Below are 22,805 nucleotides of genomic sequence, written 5' to 3' on the forward strand. Positions count from 1 at the left end.
TCAGTTAGATATGGAGGTGTGTCCTCTCAACACTTAGTGGAATTGAAGTGATTGTTCTTACTATATTTATTTATTTGTTTGTTTATTTATTATGTTTGATTGGTTTGATTTTTTGAGACAGTTTTTCTGTGTAGTCCTGGCTGTTTGGGAGCTCTGTCTGTAGACTGAGCTGGCTTTGAACTCAGATCTGCCTGCCTCTGCAACTCAAGTGCTGGGATTAAAGTTGTGAACCACCATACCTAGCTGTATTTTCTAAATTTGCTTCTAAATAAAAGTTGATATGAAAAAAGTGCAGTAGCAGCAGCACCAGCACCACCAGCAGTAGCAACACCATCACTATCAGCATCAGTAGGAGCAGCAGCAGCACCACCAGCAGTAGCAACACCATCACTATCAGCATCAGTAGGAGCAGCAGCAGCACCACCAGCAGTAGCAACACCATCACTATCAGCATCAGTAGGAGCAGCACCAGCACCACCATCACCACCACCAGCACCACCAGCAGTAGCAACACCATCACTATCAGCATCAGTAGGAGCAGCACCAGCACCATCACCACCACCAGCACCACCCTCCTCACCAGCAGCAGCACCACACACTGTCTTACCTCTTGTTCCTTTCTCCTTGTTGCTCAATTTTAATATTGGCTGTTTTACTGTTCTGTCCACTAAACATCTGTTCTCTAATCTCTTCCACACATGCAGAAACTGTTCCTGGAGAGAGACTCCGAGACTCCATCCACTAGGGAAGTACTAGGGTTCCTTTTCTGTGACAGATGCTTTAACTGCTGCTGAGGCTGTGGAGAGCAGCACACACAAGGCTCCCACACTCAGAGAGGTCATGCCACACTTGGAAACTTTCCAGTGTTCTTATGAGACAGACAGTAGGTTAGGCTAGATCAGAGGTGCACTGTTAACAACTTGCAGAAATTCTAGTGGTTTATCAATTGGTGCACTGGTTGTAATTTCATGATTTTTGTGTCTTTACAGGATTTGGGTTTGGAATACTATGTAGTAGGAGAATCTTTTGAGACTTCTGCTCCTTGGGACAGGTAAAACCTAAAAAAGACTTACCCTGATATACTTTATAATTGATACATTTATGCGGGTATGTAATTTGTCTGGGTGTGAATATGGAAAGTTTAAAATTTTTATAAGAAACATTGAAATAAGGAAGGTACTCTTATTTAAATTAGTATCACGATCTGAATACCATTGTTTTCAACCTTTACCCGCCTCTTTTTTGGATTAAGGTCGGTTTGTTTGGAATTCTACTAACAAGTGTATTAAAGTCAATGTTTTGAAGACTTACTGAAAAAACACAAAACACTGCGGCGTAGTTTGACTTAGCTTAGGTGATTTTATTATGCTTAAATGTTCTTTTTAAATCTATCTCCCCCACCCCAAATTATTAAATCTCTTTGACTTCTTTTGTAATGAATGTCTCATTTAGCTTTGATTTCTCTCTCTCTCTGTAGATTTAACTAGATCTTTACCTGCATTTAAATAATTTCTGAAAGAAATTCAGTTTAAGATGTTAATCATAATTTTTATTTTTAAGTTTAAGCAAAATTTGGCACTAAAACACATGATAGAAAATGCATTATGTGGGTTTCTGAACCCGCTATGTAGGCATTAAATATTTACCCTCTTGTTTTCCTCACACCTGATTTTTTTCCTCTAAAAACCACTTGTCTTTTCCACCTTATCTTAATCTGCTGTGGATTTTGACTTTTGGTGTACTGGTAGTCAAATTCCAAGAATTATTTGAAATAAACCCATTCTATAGGATCACTCAGTTATTCTCTCTCCAAAAAGTGCAAAATTTTTTTCTTTAGATGATCTGTATGATTCTGATTGTCCTTGAAACTGCTGTGTAGCCCAGACAGAGCTTGTGATCTTTCTGCCTCAGTCTCTGCTGTTTTAATTACATTCACGTTCCATCACACCCCTCCTTAATTACAATTTTTTAAAGTACATTTTAACAAGGGGACTGAATTTTAAAAATAAGAATTGCTACCTGATTACCGTTGATCCCTTTGGAGCAGGCAGGCAGGCAGCTCATGTCAGGTTATCAGTGGTGACTTCAGTCCCATCATACCACTCCTGACTAACATCTCAGTATGGATTGCTACATAAACTGCCATGGCCTGGCTGGCTTCCATGGTTTAAACAGATATTTTTCCTCTCACCTTGAAATGTAGTATCAGGGGCCTTTGGGCATCTGGGTTTGCTGCTGAAGGCCCTCTTGGTTTATGAAAAGCCACCTTCTCGTTCGTCCTCATGTGACTGAAAGCAATCCTTCTCGTCTCTCTCGACGACATAACAACAATTCCATCCATTAGGACTTTGCCCTCGTGACCTAACGACCTGCCAGAGGTCAAGGCCCTGACTCCTGACATCACATGGTGTGAAAGGGAAGATTCTAGTCTGTGCATTCTGAGGAGACTCAGACCTCCAGTCCTTTGTCACTGGGAAGATGGATTAGGATAGTGTTAGCGCTTTTTGTCACTAACTTCCTTGTTACCTGCCAATGTTCTCTTCCCTTTTCATCTTATAACTGTGGAGGCCAGCCAGTTAAATAAATATATAAATACATGAACTGATAAAAAAATAGCATAAGAACTAGGCCTCCATGTGTGGGAGAATGGTGAAGCTCAGAATATCTTTGAGAACCTGACAGAAGGAGCAAGATCTGTCCCACGTGCATGAGCTGGCTTATTGGAGCCCATTCCCTGTGGTGGAAAGAGGGAAGGGGTTTAGTCCCACCTCAACTTAATGTGCCAGATTTTGTTGACTTTCCATGGGAGCCCTTACCTGTTGGGGGGGTTGGGGGTGGAGTGGAAGCGTGGGCGGAGACGTGAGGGGGAGAACTATGGATGGAATGTAAAATGAAATTAAAAAACTAAAATTAAAAAAAGAAAAAATACCTATTGGTACATTCAATTGTCTTTTCTAGGGTTATAGATCTGTGTAGAAATGTCAAAGAGAGGATAAGAAGGGAATGCAAAGAAAAGGGTGTTCAGTTCGCACCTCTTTCTACATGCAGGTGAGTTCCACAGCTATCGACAGATTATTCTGGAAAGCACTGCTTTTAAGCTTTTCTGTTGTGTGGTAGATGTGTGAGCTCTGTGACTGTGGGTACATGTGTGTGAGCTCTGTGACTGTGGGTACATGTGTGTGAGCTCTGTGACTGTGGGTACATGTGTGTGAGCTCTGTGACTGTGGATGTGTGAGCTCTGTGACTGTGGATGTGTGAGCTCTGTGACTGTGGGTACATGTGTGAGCTCTGTGACTGTGGGTACATGTGTGTGAGCTCTGTGACTGTGGTGGATGTGTGTGAGCTCTGTGACTGTGGGTACATGTGTGTGAGCTCTGTGACTGTGGGTACATGTGTGTGAGCTCTGTGACTGTGGATGTGTGAGCTCTGTGACTGTGGATGTGTGAGCTCTGTGACTGTGGGTACATGTGTGTGAGCTCTGTGACTGTGGGTACATGTGTGTGAGCTCTGTGACTGTGGTGGATGTGTGAGCTCTGTGACTGTGGTGGATGTGTGAGCTCTGTGACTGGGTACATGTGTGTGAGCTCTGTGACTGGATGTGTGAGCTCTGTGACTGTGGTGGATGTGTGAGCTCTGTGACTGTGGGTACATGTGTGAGCTCTGTGACTGTGGGTACATGTGTGTGAGCTCTGTGACTGTGGTGGATGTGTGAGCTCTGTGACTGTGGTGGATGTGTGAGCTCTGTGACTGTGGGTACATGTGTGTGAGCTCTGTGACTGTGGATGTGTGAGCTCTGTGACTGTGGATGTGTGAGCTCTGTGACTGTGGTGGATGTGTGAGCTCTGTGACTGTGGGTACATGTGTGAGCTCTGTGACTGTGGGTACATGTGTGTGAGCTCTGTGACTGTGGATGTGTGTGAGCTCTGTGACTGTGGGTACATGTGTGAGCTCTGTGACTGTGGGTACATGTGTGTGAGCTCTGTGACTGTGGGTACATGTGTGTGAGCTCTGTGACTGTGGTGGATGTGTGTGAGCTCTGTGACTGTGGTGGATGTGTGAGCTCTGTGACTGTGGGTGTGTGAGCTCTGTGACTGTGGGTACATGTGTGTGAGCTCTGTGACTGTGGTGGATGTGTGTGAGCTCTGTGACTGTGGTGGATGTGTGAGCTCTGTGACTGTGGGTGTGTGAGCTCTGTGACTGTGGGTACATGTGTGTGAGCTCTGTGACTGTGGATGTGTGTGAGCTCTGTGACTGTGGGTACATGTGTGAGCTCTGTGACTGTGGATGTGTGAGCTCTGTGACTGTGGATGTGTGAGCTCTGTGACTGTGGGTACATGTGTGTGAGCTCTGTGACTGTGGATGTGTGAGCTCTGTGACTGTGGGTACATGTGTGAGCTCTGTGACTGTGGGTACATGTGTGTGAGCTCTGTGACTGTGGATGTGTGAGCTCTGTGACTGTGGGTACATGTGTGAGCTCTGTGACTGTGGGTACATGTGTGTGAGCTCTGTGACTGTGGTGGATGTGTGTGAGCTCTGTGACTGTGGTGGATGTGTGAGCTCTGTGACTGTGGGTACATGTGTGTGAGCTCTGTGACTGTGGGTACATGTGTGTGAGCTCTGTGACTGTGGTGGATGTGTGAGCTCTGTGACTGTGGGTACATGTGTGAGCTCTGTGACTGTGGGTACATGTGTGAGCACTGTGACTGTGGGTACATGTGTGAGCTCTGTGACTGTGGGTACATGTGTGTGAGCTCTGTGACTGTGGTGGATGTGTGTGAGCTCTGTGACTGTGGATGTGTGAGCTCTGTGACTGTGGGTACATGTGTGTGAGCTCTGTGACTGTGGATGTGTGAGCTCTGTGACTGTGGGTACATGTGTGTGAGCTCTGTGACTGTGGATGTATGAGCTCTGTGACTGTGGATGTGTGAGCTCTGTGACTGGATGTGTGAGCTCTGTGACTGTGGGTACATGTGTGTGAGCTCTGTGACTGTGGTGGATGTGTGGCACTGTGTGCACATGCACGCAGAGGACTTTGCACAGCTCCTTTTCCCCTTCCACTCTGGAGTCTTGGCGTGCATAGCAAGTACTGACTTACCAGGGAGCCACCCTGATGCCCCCAAAGCATTGTCTCTAGGCAGCTGTAAAGGACAGTTTTCCAGCTGAGGAGTAGGTTTGGCCTGTTCCATTGCAGATTCCCTGAGCATCTCACCACATTGTTAGAACTGTGCCTCCGTCTTCAGCCCCTAAGGCAAGGAGCTTCCTGCTCTCACAGGACCTCTTAGCCATGCAGAGCAAGTGTGCCAGATCCCAGGCAGAGGAAGCCTATCCTGCTCCCTTACGCTGCAAACTCCAGGTGGAGGACAACTATAAACTGTAGAAGTAGTCCGTCTATCTGTGTGCATGTGTGTGTGTGCATTTGTGTGTTGGGGGCGAGTAACCCTTTTCATTATTGATTATATCCATGGGAATGGCATGAAGAATGAAAGGAGTGAAAGACTCAAGTGATAACCTCGCTGCTTTCCAATAAATGTTTCTTTGGTAACAGGGATATGTTATATGTTTGTTGTTATGTGTGGTAGCCACAAGCCACACTGGTTAGTAAGTGATTGAAATGTTGCTTGTGTGAAATTAAAAAAATACATATTTTAAGTTTAAAAAAATAATTTGTAGCCGGGCGGTGGTGGCGCACGCCTTTAATCCCAGCACTTGGGAGGCAGAGGCAGGCGGATCTCTGTGAGTTCGAGACCAGCCTGGTCTACAAGAGCTAGTTCCAGGACAGGCTCCAAAACCACAGAGAAACCCTGTCTCAAAAAACAATAATAATAATAATAATAATAATAATAATAATAATTTGTAATCAATACCTTTCATATTGAACAGTGATTGGTTAACTGATTTTATTCTTTTTATTAAATAACAGCAGCTCTAAATGAAGCTTTTCTGAGAAGGGACCTTTACTTCTAGTCTTACAGTGTTAATTTTATATGTAAACACCAGGTTAAAAGTGTCAAGACAGGTGAACATTTGACTCTCTAGAAAGGTATTAAAGTAATTTAAAATGGAGAATAAATGACATTCAGATTATAAGGAAAGAACCTTGAAGGGCTACCTTGGAGGTAGTGTGGTATACTTGAGGAGCAAGCGTTTCCTGTGGAAGCCTGTCTCTGGAGCTTAGACTGGTGATGGGCCTGAAGCACACCGTCTTCTGTCAGTCTAGTACAACATGCAGTACTCATACACGGCTAGGCGTGTACTGTGAACAGGCGTGCATCGTGGCGACTTTCCCAGCTGTTGACTGCTGCAGGCGTGTGAGCACAGTTGTGGTCTGCTGAGCTATCATGTTTGATAACTAGATATATCCAACACACAGCATTTTCACCTCGCAGTGGGATTTTTTTTTTTTTGCATACTCTGTCATTAAGTTCAGGGTTATCTGTATTTTTGCTTGCAATGCTTGTTTCTCTGATTAATATCGCTTCAGCCTGGGAAATAAACTTGAGATTTTGTTCCATCCCAGGAATCGGCCTGCCTACTATCTTGTCACCATGACAACTCTTATGGCCACTTTTAAGGAGTTGCTATGAGACAGAATGTATTGAAGAGTGAAGGCACCCTTCTACTCTTTAGCAACAGTTTCATCTTTTCACACTCTGTCTTTCATTGTTTACACTGTGAATTAGGCCTAGATTGGTTAAATCAGTTAGACCCATCATATTTGCTATAGACTTTAGTAGTGTTCTTGTATACAAATGCTAAACTGGGTAATCTAGTGGTCCTGCGTTTGTTGAAAGGTGGCTGTCTTAGGATTTCCACTGCTATGATAAACAGAGCAGCCTGGAGAGGAAAGGTCACACATTATCACTGGGGGAAGTCAGGGCAGGAACTGATTCAGGAGTCCTGCTCACTGGTTTCCTCAACCTGCTTTCTTATAACAATTGGGACCACTACCAGCTTAGGGGTGATACCACCCACAGTGGGCTTGCCCTCCCACACCAATCAGTAGTCAAGAAAATGTATGATAGGCCAATTTGTGGGGGACATTTTGAGGTTTGCTCTTCCCAAATGATGAGAGTCACAATTACATAAAACTAGCCAACACAGTAGCAATGTTCTATTCAAATTTAGTTACATATTCTATGTACTGATGTTAGTGATTCTTTCCTGAGCAGTGTATACTCTTAATTGCTATAAACACACGATTTATTTTTAACGTTTGTTTTAAACTTGGTTATTCCTGATCACAGTACCTCTTAGTAAAATACAAATACTTTCTGATTTTCTCTTCTTTCTTCTTTTTAATAATTTATTTAATTTTATCTGCGTTGGTGTGAGGGTATCAGATCCCCGGAACTGGAGTTGCAGACAGTTATGAGCTGCCACGTGGGTGCTGGGAATTGAACCAGGGTACTCTGGAAGAATAGCTAGTGCCCTTAACCACCGAGCCGTCTCTCCAGCCCCCATCCAGTTTTCTTAAACTTGTAAATCTGGAACTTAAAATGTAAATGTTTAAGGGATCTTTTTTATGAGTGTGAATTAGCACAGGAAGAAAACACACAGCTGGCAAATTGACATAGCATTGTTAAACAGTTCATTTCTTCTGTTCTGAGGCACCTAACATTTGGCCTAAAAGACCATTACAATTTTAGATTAGATTCTGTTTGAACTGTCATTCTGTGAGATCAAGCCCTTTGTTGTTTCTCCATAGTGTGCACTTGGAGATATGACTGTGGTTGTCCCAACTCCCTTTACATGCTTCTCAGTTGCATTTTGAAATGTAGATATTTATTGCATAGATGATTTAAGAACCTAACATCCTTGATACCTTTTGTATACACACAACACACACATGGAGTCATAGGCGCCACTGTATTTGAGCTCGTCATTCATTGGTTTTTCAAGGCCTTTCTAATGATGGTGAGCTTCGTGAAGAGGCTGTATTTAAGTCTGATCCTGTTTGGTGTGTGAGCATTTCTCCTACTTGTGTACCATGTTTCTTTCTGTTAACTTTAAGAAGTCCGGAAGATTTGTAACTCATCACCACATTCATCAAGTCTGTTTGGGAAGTGTTGTTTACCACCTGAGGAAGATGGGTGTTGTGTTCATTTCAGGTCAACTAGAAAAGCATTTGCATTACTTTAAAATTTGTTTAACTTTGAAGGGATAATAATCTAGATTTACAAAAGTTGCAGAATAGTATAGTTGTGTTGGTATTTGTCCTGCTGCTGTGATAAAATACTATGATAACAGCAACCTAAGAATGGAGATTTTTGCGTTAGCTCACAGTTTGAGATAACCCTTCATGGTGAGCAGGTCAAGGCAGCAGGGGCCTCCGGGAGAGGCTCACATCACAGCCACAGCTAGGAAACAGGATAAATGCGTGTTGCTGCTCAGTTCCAACTCTCCATTTACTCCGGGTTCCTCTGCCCAGGGAATGGGCCTGTCTGAATTAAGGTGAATTTTCCTGTGTCAGTTGACATAGTCTCAGTTATCCCCACAGGCCTATCCAGGGGCACATTGTCTAGACGCCTCTAGACTTAAGCAGTAACCATCAGATTTCATATACTGCCTTGGTCCCTTTTCCCCAGTATCAGTATCCTACATGGTTGTATAGCATGATTCTTACAATTTAAAAACCAGTATTTACTATTATTGCTTGACCTGCTATTCTGGTTTTTAAGCTGCATAAAGCTGTTGGTGTAACTTATCTATCTCCACATTCTTCCAGTTTCTCTACCTAGTATGACAAAGGTAGTTACATTATACTAATTGTGTTTGAAAATGTGTGCCCGTTTAAATGTCACTTAACTGAGAATAAAATTGTCAGCATTCCTCACTTCTGCTCCTGTGTTCTGTAAAGTGCCCTGTATTGTCTGTAGAGAGCTTGTGAGTTTCTTTTAGCACATTGAAACTTTTTTCTCCCCTTCAATGATTTATTTTTTTCTGCCGAGAATTTCTGATCCACAAGAATCCAGTCAAGTGCCAGCACATGGTATTGTTTTCAGAGCATTTATGTATTTTACAGAGGTGATAGCTTGTTTGTGTTTTAGGATCAGTGTAGTTTTTTAAATAATGAAAATTAATTTAAGTTCTTGGTATTTGCACGTCCTTGTGTAGTTCATGTTTCTGCTCTAAACAGTAATGAACCAGTGAAGAACAAGTTTCTTGTTTTTGATGTTGCCTTTACGGGTGATCCATACTTGTGTAGCATGTCTCTTCACCGTGGCAATGTAAGATGTATCCATGAGTATAGACTTGAACAGTAATGGGACTGTACTTCAAATAGTGTTCTCTGTCACCTACATGAAGAACTAATTGTCATAAGTTGGGTGTAACAGAAGAAAAGGTATATTGTCAAAATAAGGGCCTTCTAAGTTAGGTTTTTGTTAGGTTACTTTGTGCATGTTAAAACAGTTTATACCAGTACTTACCTGACTTTATTTTAAATGTTTTCAGATAATGCTGCTTAAAATAAGGTTCTGTTACTTGTAGATAACTTCAGCAAGCTTGCTGAGAATGCGGGGTGTTTCCACAAAACACTGAATTGTATAAACATTTTGCTTTATTTCCCTAGTTTTGGTAACATAAAACAGAGTAACTGAGTGGAGCCATGTATTGCAATCTTGACTAAACTCACATTTAAATGAAAACAAAATCCTTTCCCCCCACTGCATTCTTAGTTGACCTGTTTTGGCACCAGCTGCAGAGAAACAATGACCCTTTCCCTGGCAGTGGGAGTTTGACTAGAGGGTGAGGGTGTGGCTGGGGCAGATTGCCCAGTGAGCTTAGCTTTGACATTTCTAGATGTTCATTCTGTTTTCGCTGAATTTAGAGCCCGGTGGGATTTTGTCTGTTTGTCTTTCAGGGTGACGCAGACGTATGATGCAGGTGCATGTATCTACTTCTATTTTGCCTTTAACTACAGGGGAATTAGTGACCCACTGACTGTGTTTGAGCAAACAGAGGTAATTTTGCATATGGCTTTTATGTTCTTTTATTAATTTAAATAAATTTTAGTGCCAACTTAGGGATTTTAGTTTGAGTCACCTTAGTGACACGTGGTTTGCCTGGCTGCTAGCCCATTGAAATGAAATGTATGTTAAGTCCACTGTTTTTACTTACCAAATTGTCAGTCTGAAATTAGTGTTAGGTATTCCTGAAGCCTGTGTCTCTTGGGTTGTTACTTTCAGTGCATTATAGTCAATTAAATAAGAACAGGAACTTCATGTCCTCGGGGGTCTTTGTTGTCCTTTTGGCAGACCAGGTGGTAGCTGCTCTTGAGGTCAGCAACCCTCATGTTCTTGGTCTGTGTCACTAATATATTCCCATGCTTGTGAATTTTCATATGATACGACTGTATATAAAGTCCTTGGGATTCATTTGCTAGCAGTTTCAATTACACTTCTTAAGTGGCCTTCAGCTGCTGGTTTTATAGACATGGGTGTTGACGGCAATATTGCTTGTTAGACGCAACGTAGGATTCCTCCACAAAACTAGAAGAAACCATAGTAGATGTGTTACTTAGACACACAGGGGCCCTAGTTTTTTAAGTTGATTATGTATCTGCCAATGATAACCTATCATCCTCCAAAGTTTTAGTATATTTTGTATGTTTTTGGAGGTGTGTGTGTGTGTACAGGTGCATGTATGTAGTGCCACACACATGGAGGGCAGAGAATAAGCTGGAGGGAGTTGGCTGTTTCTTTCCACCATACAGGTCCCAGGGGTAATTCAGGTGGTCGGGCTTGGCAGCAGGTGCCATTAGGCACTGAGGAATCTCACCTGGCCAGAGGTTTGAGCATATTTCTATCTTTTTGACCTGGCTGTGAAAATGCCTTGCTTAGCTGGGCATGGTGGTGCACCCTTGTATTTTCAAGAACAGGGGAGGTAGAGGCAGGAGGATTGCAGCAAGCTTGATGTTCAGCCTGGATTGCAAATTAAGTTCCAGGCCAGCCAGGGTTAAATAGCATCATTTCAACACAAAGCAAACAAAACCTCCTTTCTTGGAGTCCGCAAATTGAAATGATTTCTATTTTCCCAGCTCTGTTCCTCACTTAATTCCTGATCTCATGGAGCTGTTTTATTTGAAGTGATTTATTAGAAATGTCAAGCTCTAGAGCAAAGACTAGTATATAATTATACTACTTATGACTACATAGGAAACCTCAGCTCACAAGACCTCTGGTTCCTTCACAGTAATTTGCAATGAGGTGTAGTCCATATGTTCCACTTGGGCAGTCTTCTGCCTCAGCCACCATTGATAGCTTTATAGACATGAGTATGTCTGAGAAGCTCACGGCACAGGACATATGCACCTTGTGGCTATTAAATATTAGCAAATCATTAAGAATAGAAAATGTAATGAAATATATACATGAAAAGCCATAATGAAACTCATCACTTCGTATACTAACCTAAATTTTTTTTCCAACTGAAAGAGAAAAGGAAAGTCAAAAGTATGCCAGAGCTTAAGTAGGGACAAAGGGAAACAGGTCCAAGGCAGCTCCAGGTTCTGTCTCCTTCACTGTCTTTTGTAATGTGTTTATCTTTCGACACAGGTACATGCCATAAAGATAGTTAGGGCTTAGCATGTTAGGAGTTAAACAAGGGGACAAAACAGAAACTTGGGGTGATTTTTTTTTCTCCCTCCTTCCCTCTTATCCCCCCATCCCTGTGCTTGGACTGAGAGCTGTGCTCCATAGAATGCTGCTGACTGTGCAGTGGGAATGGATGCAGGGGTCATGAACATTGCTTGGCACCTTCCTGGGCATCTGGGGAGAAGTCAGTACACTTGGTCACTCCAAAGTGAAATCCAGATAGCAACAACATTGTGTGTTGTTTCCATTTACAGGCAGCTGCTAGAGATGAAATCCTTGCCAATGGAGGGAGCCTGTCACATCACCATGGAGGTATTTTTAAAGGGGAGTGGTATAGAAGTCCTAATATTCCTGCTTTTAAAAATATTTGGTTCAGGCCGGGCGGTGGTGGCGCACGCCTTTAATCCCAGAACTTGGGAGGCAGAGGCAGGCGGATCTCTGTGAGTTCGAGACCAGCCTGGTCTACAAGAGCTAGTTCCAGGACAGGCTCCAAAACCACAGAGAAACCCTGTCTCAAAAAACCAAAAAAAAAAAAAATAATAATAATATTTGGTTCATTAAAATTCCAAGGAGAGTCATCACACAAGTAATTTGAAAGTACCTAAAACTTTGGAAATGTTTTTATATCTTAGAATAACTGTGATCAAGGTAGGTAGATTGTGTTACAGTTAACAGAGTGCTTGGTTTGATAAACCTGCCTTCATATGGAACCTATCAACTTACCATGAGGTAAGAGAGCAGATTATCTTCCCTGGGAGGTAGTTGACCATAACAGCCAAAGCTTTGAAGAAAGGAAAAACAAAACCTATACAGACTTTTCCAGCCACTGTTGGAGTATAGATGACCAACAGTTGTATATATTGAAAGGTATTTGTTCCTACCCAAACTCAGCAAATTAATCAACAGGATTTTTAATAAGCTTAGGAAATTAGTAGAATGCAGTTGTATGATACAGTCTTATACAAGTTAAACAATAGCCATTCTGTTATTAAAATTGTAATTTTTGAGATTATCCATAGGTTCTCTATAACAGAAACTTGTTAGAATACATTTCTCTCTGTAATTTTATGCTTAGAAAGAATAGAAATGTAGAGATTAAAAAAAAATAGGAAGGTACACAAGCACTAATAACCATCTAAAAATCAAATTCTTAGCCTGTCCTGGACTCTCCCTGTTCCTCTTGTCTTTTTTGATTTACCTTATAACTATAGTATCTAAAAATGCTGCAAATTTGTGTTTAAATCATTTGCATTTGCTTGCTGGAAAGTTGGGGTCCAGGAGGGCAGTGATTTTTTTTTTTTCCTGTGTGTTGCTGTGTACTAGGGCCAAGAACTGCCTGATGTGCTCAGCCTCTAAATGTGTGTGGGGAGATATTGGAAGATTTTTGGTGGAAAAGTGGTGTACTATAGAGTGCCTGTTCCAACAAAACATTCTTATAGCAGGGTTGGGAATGATTGGTGATGCAGATGAATGAGATGCAAGATAATTCAGATGTGCTGCATCGGTTTCATCCTCAGTGGCATCCTTTTTCCTTGACCCTCACAGAAACTTGAGTAGGTTGTCTAGTGAACACTGGAGTGGATACCTTCAGCCTTCGTCTCTTTTCCTGAATAGATGCTTTCCTTTAGAAATTCTTTTTTTCCTCCTTTTCATGTGTGTGCTCCTGAGTGTGTGCATTTGCATGTGTGTGCTCCTGAGTGTGTGCATTTGCATGTGTGTGCTCCTGAGTGTGTGCATTTGCATGTGTGTGCTCAAGTGCGTGTGTGCATGGACGTGGCATCCTGAGGCTGGGTAGGAATCCTCCTTGACAGCTGCCTCATTCATTGAGGTGCTAGGAGATGTGAGAATGGCAAGTGAAGAAGGAGGAAGTGGGCCCTGGAGGTTTAGAGTTGAATTCAAAGCTGAGGTACGCCTCAGAGCCTTACACCTTCTTTAAAAATCAGGACTGTAAGATCTGTTACAGAACACACGAGGAAAGGGACAGAATGAGGATGACCGACTGTAGAGAAGGAGTGGTGGAGCTAAATGTCATCTAGAGAATGGATTATTAAATGGGCTGTTTCCTTCATTTTGGAATGATGGTTTCAGTTCACTCATGTTTTGTAGTGTGAGAAATTTTGCCAAGATTGAATGTGACCAAGCTTCCTGAAGTGGTGCAGAGGAGAGCCATGCTGGTAGCCTTTCTGTGTTCAGTAGCTCTGTTTCCTTTGCGGCTGTGAGAATATTCAGGCCTTCCTGGCGGTGGCTGTGTGTGAGGTACCCAAAAGGACATGCACGTTGCAGTTGCTTCTCTGTGGTGGGCTGCTGTCTCTGTGGAGCACGGCTGCACTGAGCATCTTTAAAGCTCTCGCTGCGGAACAGCAGGCCAGACCCTGCTGCAGAGAGACTCGGAACTTGGCTGCAATTTGTGAAAGTTATAAAAGTTTTATATGTTATATATTATATTGTGTGTGTGTGTGTGTGTGTGTGTGTGTACTACCCAGTACCACAAGTGAAGTCAATAAGCAATAATTGGTAAAATGGTAAATCTTACCCTGTAATACATTGATTTATCAATCCTTGGTCTTAAAGCACAGTATGTGAATTGTCCCTGTGGGTTTTGTTTGTGATAGAGACTGAACCCTGTGCCTTCTAACTGAGCTACCTCTCTAGCCCCCTTTTTTTGATCCAAAGTATACTTAATGCCTTTTAATCTTGTAAAGTGTGTTCTCTTTATGTAAATATTACTGGCTAGCTAAGCTAGAGAATCTCAGAAGATTTTCCCTTCTCAAGGGTGTTACACAGTCCAGGAAAATAAGGATTACATTTAGAAACTGCTGATCAAAGCTGGCGTGACTGCCATGCTCACTGCTGCGAGCTTAGTCTCCTTTCTTCAGACTGCCCTGTCCAGGCAACCCAGCACAGTGAGTGCCTGCTTGTGAGAAGGGAAAAGGAGATAAAGGAAGTGCTGATAGTCCCACAGCTGTGAGTGTTCTCTGGGATCTGTAGAACTTAATCTCCTTTGGTCCTCTTCAGCATGCTGCTGAGTAGCTGTTACTTGTGCTTCAAATGGGATTCAGAACTAAGCTGCTATTGCTAGTATAAGGACTCCATTCTTTGATGTCCCTGTCCTAACACCAAGATGCCTAAAGTGTTTGAAATAATTTAAAATCTCAAAGATTGAAATTGAGTGCTTTTGAAAAGAAATGCCATATATTAGTTTTCCTTTAAGACTAATAATCCTCCTTTTCTTTATTTCCCCATTTTCTAAGATAATTACCTTTTAAAGTTTTAATTTATTATAGGCATTTTTTATTCTTAGTAGTTCTTTTCCATAAATCATGTACTCTCTTGTTGCTTTTATACTTCCTGATGTAGGCACCTCACATCTCAGTATCAGATACTGAGGCAGCACAGTGCAGGGAGGTTCATGTCACAGTGTCTTCATTGTTATTTCTATTACTGTAAACACCATGACCAAGGCAGCATATAAAAGAGTTCCAGAGGGTTGAGACCACGACCACTGCAGCAGGGAGCATGGCAGCAGGTAGACAGGGATGTCAGGCAGTCGCTGAGAGCTTACATCTGAAACACAATCAGGAGACGAGATGTTAAGAATGGCATGGGCCTTTGAAACCTCAAAGTCCACCACCAGCCATACACCTTCTCCAACAGGGACGTGCCTCTTAATCCTTCCCAAACAGTTCCACCAGCTGGGGGCCAGTATTAAAATATATGAGCCCATGTGTGACATTCACATTACGTCATCACTACAGACAGTAAAACTACTTGCACTATTTGTGTGTATTTTCAAGTTTTGGGTTTAGAGATCTTGTTAAAGGTTTCACGCATTGAAAAAATTCCATTTATTGGCTTGAAGTAGAATGTGGCAAGGTTTGAGTCCATACTAAATTTAGAGGCAGCTGCATTAAAAGACACATTTTTAAATTTCTGTCCCATTTGTCTTATTTATTTACTGTGTGATCAAAAACAGTGACTGCATGGAAACAAATTCCAAACTATCTGATTCCCTGTGCTTAGAAAAGGCTCGCAGACATGCAGTCTGCTTCACAAGCACGGTCCAGTGAGGGTGGGCTCTTGCTAAGCTGCCAAAGAGCTGTTCCTTTCACACCCCTGATCACGCACTTTCTTAGTGACCGTCTCAGCCCTACAACGTAAAACCAACCTGAAGATTTATGTGAGGGTCTCCAGGTAGCAAAAGATGTCACCTCTTCTGGTACTACCTTAGTTCAAATCTGTTTCCTGCTTGTGCCCTGCAGTACCCTCTTAACTCACCTGCCCCTCCTCACTTTTCTTGCTGCCTGGGAAGCTTCTCTTTAAGTCAAGTTGTCTCTTCACATTCAGAACAAAATCCAGACCTTTATCAGGCCTTCCAAGATGCAGTGGGGTGTCCACCCTCTATCTCTGTCCTCGTCTCCGATGCAGCTTTTCCTGACATTTCTCAGAATTGATTGACATCTTTTCCCTTACACTCATGCTGTTCCCTCGTGGATATTTGCATGACTGCCTTTACCTGGATTCAGGTCTTCAGTAAAGATGTCACTTGCCGTTTCCCACTTGAGTGACAGAGTTCTGGTTTTGATATTCTGTTCTCCAATCCTCAGAACACTTGAGTGTCTGCTCCACCTAGTTCTTCCTGAGGGACAAGGATTACAAGAGGGTGCTATCAGGCCCATCTGCTTTAAGACAAAATGTCAATTGTACATATGAGGAGCACTCAGTAGTGTGCAAAGAAATTCATGTTATTGTATTCTGCTCAGTGACTTTGCTAACACACTTTCACAGAAGTATTGTAAAATCAACCTAAGTCTTTATATAACTAATATGATCGTATATTCATAGACGATCATAAGCTCAAGTCATTCTTGGGTTGTTGAGGTAGGTCAAGTCTTTCCTGGCAGTTTATATTGAGATCCTGCCTCAAAATGAAGATTAAAATGATGTTTAGAATATAGTTGGATAATGAGCACTTACCTCAGATGCAGAAGGGTTCTAGGTTCATTCCCAAGAGCCATGCATGTGCATGCAGACACACACTTACACACACCCCCTAATAATATGTGGTCAAAATTATGACTGCATGTGAACGATACACATACACATGGATGTATAGGTTAGGGTACTAGAAGTAGAGAGGATATAGTCTTTAAAATCAAATACATATTAAACTTCTAGCTCTGAATTTACAGATTGATGAGATCATAGGGAAGCAGATTCCATGAGCTGCAGTTGTTCTCATGCAAACCAAGAGCTCACCACTTCCTAGGTTCATTATAGGATGTAGCTATGGCACATGCATAGCATCTAACAAGCCTTGCATGCAGATGCCAAAACACTATGTGTGTATTTTTAAGGAGTAAGAGAGGACTTAATCCTTGGACCAACCACTGAAGAGTGGGTTGCAGTTTACTTGGAAAAGATATGTACATTTAAGGGAGTCTGACAGTATCGTTTTCATTTATAACTTAGATAGGTCTCTTAAAATCTGCATGAAAGAAAAATAAGTTTCATTCACATTAGTGGCAACAAAATTGGCTATAGTTAAATGTTTTCATAGTAGCTTCTCTGAAGTTAATCATTTAATTTGAAATTTTCAAATGTCCATCGCTGTTATAGTTTCATAAAGAAGTGTTTTTAATCTAAAAATTAAATAACATGTTTAATTGTGCTGCTAGGCTTTCTATTAAAGCTTTTGAGAGACCACTATTTTTAATATGTATAAAAGATTTTCCTCATTTGCTTCCTGAACTGAAAATTGAAGCTGGCCTTAGTAGCATATTTCTTTATTGACCTTCAGGTAATGTCGTGACAGTTTCAGTATTGTGTTTGGTTGTTTTGTTGTTGTTTTGTTTGTTTTAGTTCCAATAGTAGAGAATACTGATGCAATTTCTCTTGGAGGTTTGGCCTATAATTGTGATTAATAACAGTTGCTTTCACTCTCTGGAAACAGACAGGCTGGTTTGTCTCCCTGCAATCATGCTGTGATGAATGAACTATTTTAACTCTGGTTGTGTATCAGAGCAAACAGACGTAGTCTGGGACTTGAGGCTGAAGAGGAGTCTGCTTCACTCACTCCCGGTAGCTCTTGTGTCTGCAGCTGATGTGCTGGTTAGGCTAAACCTAACCACACACTTAAATTGACCTTCGACTTAGGGCTTTGAGACACCCACTTTCTGAAATTACACTTCAAGTCCTTTGTCAGTAAGCAAAATACCCTGATTGAGTTTACCGATCTTAGTTGAAATATTGATGTCTAAGCAAATCAGAACTGCTGCCCTTGGAAACTAGTAGTAGGAGTGTCGGAAGTGAAGAGGCTGAGATGGACACCTGTTAAATCCTGTAGTATGAAATAGAAGGTAGGAACGTGGAAAATCCCAGAGAACATTAAAAATACAGTCAGCAAGAATACAGAATACAAAATACAAATAAAATTTAACAGCAAATGTAGAACCAAAATCTAAAACAACGGCATTCACAACTACTAAAAAGTGAAATAAATATGAATCTAATGAAATATATAGGCTTAAATCTAAGAAAATATACATAGGCTTTGTATTCTTAGAGTTACCAGATGCCATCTAAAGAAACCAAAGTCGCCCATGAATGAATGAAGTCATCTTCCTATTCATGCACTGGTGGGAGGGAAGACCAACGGTGAAAATGTCAGCGCTGTCCAAACTGATCAGTCTTTTAACACATTTTCTATTAGAATTTTAGCAGGTTTTTTTTTTCATTTTATTTTGTTTTGAATTTTTTGTCTGTTTTTGTTTGAGACAGGGTTCCTTTGTATAACCTCTGGCTGTCCTGGAACTCACTTTGTAGACCAGGCTGGCCTCAAACTCCCAGAGATCCGCCTGCCTCTGCCTTGAGTGCTGGGATTAAAGGTGTGCTCCACCTCTGTCTGGCTTTTGGCATGTTTTTTTTTAAATAGATCTAGGAAATATTCTAAATTTTATATGATAAAACAAAACTAAAATAATTTTGAAAAAAAAAGTCTTCCTTATTTTGAGTCTTATTGTATAGCTTTAGTAATCAAGACTGTGGTGTGAGAGATATGGAAGAGAACAGAGAATACAGGACTTGGGCCAAATACCTGGACTCAAATTATTTGACAGGAACACTCCAGTGGAAGTGATGCTGGGACAGCTGTAGATCTGTATAAGCACACATGCATGGAACTGTACATACAAAAGAACACTGACTTAAATCTACATTTATACAGAAATTAGCCCAAAATGGGTCATGATCTTAAATGTGAAACATGAAACTCTAAAACTATTAGAAAATAGCGTAGGAGAAAATCTTCAGGTCTAGAGCCAGGCAAAGAGCTCTTGGACTGAATCCAAAGCAGAATCCATAACAGGGAAATTGGTTAACTGGACTCAACTGTAAAAAGATGAAGTAGAACAGCCTGGATATTTTAGCCTCTGAATGGCTAAGTAAATCCTGCTAATCCATGTTCTGGAATATACTACTCAGCAACCAAAAGAACGGATTGTTGGCTAAACTTGGCTGCATCTCTGTGGAACTATGCTGAGTGTATAAAAATCAGTGTCAAGTGGCTTCTTCATGATTCTGTAACAATTTTGACATGACAAGATGGTCAGGAAGAGATTAGCGGTTTCCAGGAATCAACGCTGGGGAAGTGACTAGAGACAGGATGACATGGATGCTTTTGAGACAAAGCTGTGAGACATGGATGCTTTTGAGACAAAGCTCTTCAGCATCTTGAATGCACCAGGGTCCAAGCTATGGCCTCTGATAGGCAGCGCTAAATAGTATGTGCTTTACATCAGATCTCCACGACAGAGCAAAAGGTTTGTTTTACCTTTTAAGTTAATATTTTTGGTCTCTTTACAGCTGACTTTTTCTCCCAGAACTTGTGCATTACATAAACTATTTCTCTACTGAAGCGATGTAAATAGATTCTAACAACAGATAGTTAAGAACAAATGTAACTCATAATGTGTCACAACATTACAGCTTTTCATACCTATCATAGGTGCAGCAAACTTTAGCTCACAGGGAAAGCTACTGGGAGTGTACTGCTCCCCACCCTCCACCTTGGCTGCTGCAGAGGCTCAGCTCAGAGGACTGTGACAGCATGTGTTTGTGAGGTTCTCCCATGTGCTGAGCTTGTAGTAGCTTCCAGCCTGAGGGGCATGATTAGAAAAGGATGGTGGCTTGAATAACAACCATGGTTTTGGGGTTTGGGGAGAGGGGGGCACTAAAGAGAACTTTTCCTTTCTGGCAGTTTTTTTGTAGATCCTTATGTGAGGGTGCTCATATTACATTATTATATTCCTGTAGGTACTTGTAGGTATTCATAGTCTGTTTCATGTAGTTACCAAAATTCTAGTAGATATTTTCAAGGATGGTATCTGTTAAAAATATGATATCTGAGCTGGGTGGTGGCGGCACGCACCTTTAATCCCAGCACTTGTGAGGCAGAGGCTGGCAAATCTCTCTGAGTTTGAGGCCAGCCTGGTCTACAGAGTGAGTTCCAGGACAGCCAGGGCTACACAGAGAAGCCATCTTGAAAAACCAAAACCAAAACAAAACAAAAGAATCTGTTAGGTACACTTTATTTCTACTGTTATTCTATTTAAATTTCTGTAATTAAAATTAAGTAAAATAAAAATTCACTTCCTTAGCTACACTAACCACTTTTCAAATGCTCTTATCTATGTGTAACTAATGGTCACTATGATAAACAGTCTAGATTTACAATATTTTCCTGCAGAACTGGTACGGGAGAATTGTCTGTATTCTGTCAATCATGTTTTAAATAAACACTGATTGGCCAGTAGCCAGGCAGGAGGCATAGGTGAGACAACCAGGCAGGAAGTAGAGGTGGGGCAATGAGAACAGGAGTATTCTGGGAAGAAGGAAGCTCCCTCCACAGTCATGCCCAGACCACCAAAGAAGCAGGATGTGACCTGCCCCGCTGAACCGAGCCATGTGGCTAACATATACTAGAATAATGGGCTGGTATATGTTATAAGAGCTAATACGAAGCCTGAGCTAATGGGCCAATCAGTTTATAAGTTATGTAGACCTCTGTGTAATTTCTTTGGGGGTTACTGGCTGTGGGAACTGGGCAGGACAGAAACCCCAACAAGCAGCCCCTCATGTTACCCAGAACTGTGCCACTAGCTACTGCTGATCCAGTTAGACAGCCATGACAGTGTACCTTTATGTCAATTGTTTGGGCTCCTAGTAGTGAACATTTGGAAGCATAGAGACCCATGGGTTCCCCAGTCTTGGCATTAGTTATAGTTTGGCCAGATAATTTTTTATTGGTGGGTTGCTACTCTATGAGTTTTGGAATGTTTAACAGCATCATGACTATCTTAAGGATAGGCATTGCTCTTGCTATTGATGAAACACCATGACCAAAGACAAGTTGGAGAGGAAAGGGCTTATGTTTCACTTGGTTTATACTTCCATATTGTAATCCATTACTGAAGGGAGTCAGGAAAGGAGCTGAAACGGGGCTGGAACCTGGAGGCAGGGGCTGATGTAGAGGCCATGGAGGGGGTGCTGCTTACTTACTTGCTTCCCGTGGCTCACTCCACCCAGGGATGGATCACCCACATGCTGGGCACTCCCTCACCAGTTAATTAAGAAAATGCCCATATGCTTGCCTGCAACCCAGTCTTATGGAGGCATTTTCTTAACGGAGGTTCCCTCTTCTCAGAGGACTTTAGCTTGTGTCAAGTTGACATAAAACTATCCAGCACAGTGGCAATAACAATTGTCCCATTAGGACAGCCAGAAATACCCATAGGTATTGCTAAATACCAGTCACTACAATTGAGAATCACCAGTAAGGTCCAGAGAGTCCTTAAATTGTGAAGAAATGAGAATGTGGAGTTCTGTGTCATGCCTTCTGCCTACTACAGAATAGCTCTGGGTATCTTCAAGGAATAATGTCAAGATAAAGGGAACACAGGGAGAATGCAATTGAGGAAATAAAGATTACATTGCTTTACTAGATTTTGAATCCTTGCCATATTTAAAATGTCTTAGGAATAACTCAGTTGTTTTTTACTTCAGCTAAATTTATTGACTAACTTACTGTGTGGTAGATACTATGTTATGTAACAGAATTACAGAGAACAATAAAACATTACTCAGTCTTCAATAAAGATAAAATTTTCTACTTTTATCTGTCTCATTTTTTTTTTAACCTGTTCACTTGGTCTCTGTTGTATAAACACTAAGTTCTCCTCTGGTTTAAATTTTAAGTGTACCAAACTCATTGATGGCGCAGAAGACAGATTGAATCTGGTTCTTGTGATCTACTTACTCTAACTATTGATATTTCTTTTCCATTTTTAGACTCAAAAGAGCTATTCAAACATTCAGAGCCATTAGATAAACTGTGGACAAACCCTTATCATTAAAAAAAACAAAACCAAAAACACAGAATTGGCATTGCTGGCAAGCCTGGTGGGTGATGGGCCTGGGTGTAATTCCAGCATTCAGGCAGCTGAGGATGGGATCAAGACCTTGTCACAGAAAACCAGCAAGACAGAAAGAAAACAGGCATTTTAAATGTTACCAACAAGAGAAAACCCACATAACTACTGAATTTTAATTGCTTTTGTAAAGTCTGTAGTATTCATGAGTTTGTCTTAACGTCAGAAGTTTCATTAGCAGGTGGCACAGATATACAGTTTTGTGGCCTTTGAGCATTCGGTTTCTTTTATGGAGTCATAAAGAGTCATAGTCCTATCCCAGGTTCTCTTAAAGGCTAGATGTTGTCACTTTTAGTGGTAGAGGTCTGTTGACTGGCATTTATGAAGCATATAGTTTCCGCAGAACCAGCCAACCACAATGTGCTTTATGGCACAGGCAGATATATATGCAAGTCAGAGCCCTTCAAAGTTGAATCTCCCTTTAATAAGCATTGTTAGCTCTGCTGACTAACTCAGAGTCAGACTGTCCATTGTTTCTCTGTTCTCTTTAGTACCTGACAGTTCCCAGAGTGCCCAGAGTCACCTGATGAGCCGTTGGCTGTCCATCCAGCATTAGCACTAACAGTAGTTTCAGAAAGTTAGTTAATGGGAACTAAGAAGCTGATGGGGACTGGAGAGAGATGACTCAGTGGTCAGGAATCGTTCTGCACATCATGAGGACCAGAGTTCAGATCCCAGCACCCTCATAACAAACTGGGCATCTGGTACAGTCCTGTAACCTCCGTTC

General features: G+C 41.6%; 1 protein-coding gene across 2 annotated transcripts in view; it reads left to right on the plus strand.

Moving 5' to 3' along the window:
* The window catches only part of LOC121439070 (alkyldihydroxyacetonephosphate synthase, peroxisomal), a 93,152-nt gene that overhangs the window by 65,568 nt on the left and 4,779 nt on the right, over window positions 1–22,805 (plus strand). The window contains exons 16-19 of one of the 2 annotated variants that reach the window (XM_041639561.1): window positions 990–1,051; window positions 2,959–3,048; window positions 9,863–9,962; window positions 11,849–11,906. In XM_041639561.1, coding sequence (XP_041495495.1) covers window positions 990–1,051; window positions 2,959–3,048; window positions 9,863–9,962; window positions 11,849–11,906 — 310 coding nt within the window. The remainder of the gene's footprint in view (window positions 1–989; window positions 1,052–2,958; window positions 3,049–9,862; window positions 9,963–11,848; window positions 11,907–22,805) is intronic. The other variant, XM_041639562.1, reaches the window with a different exon arrangement.

The sequence above is a fragment of the Microtus oregoni genome, unplaced genomic scaffold (genome assembly GCF_018167655.1).
Source record: "Microtus oregoni isolate MIOR12 unplaced genomic scaffold, Mior012 000060F_001, whole genome shotgun sequence".
Taxonomy (NCBI): domain Eukaryota; kingdom Metazoa; phylum Chordata; class Mammalia; order Rodentia; family Cricetidae; genus Microtus; species Microtus oregoni.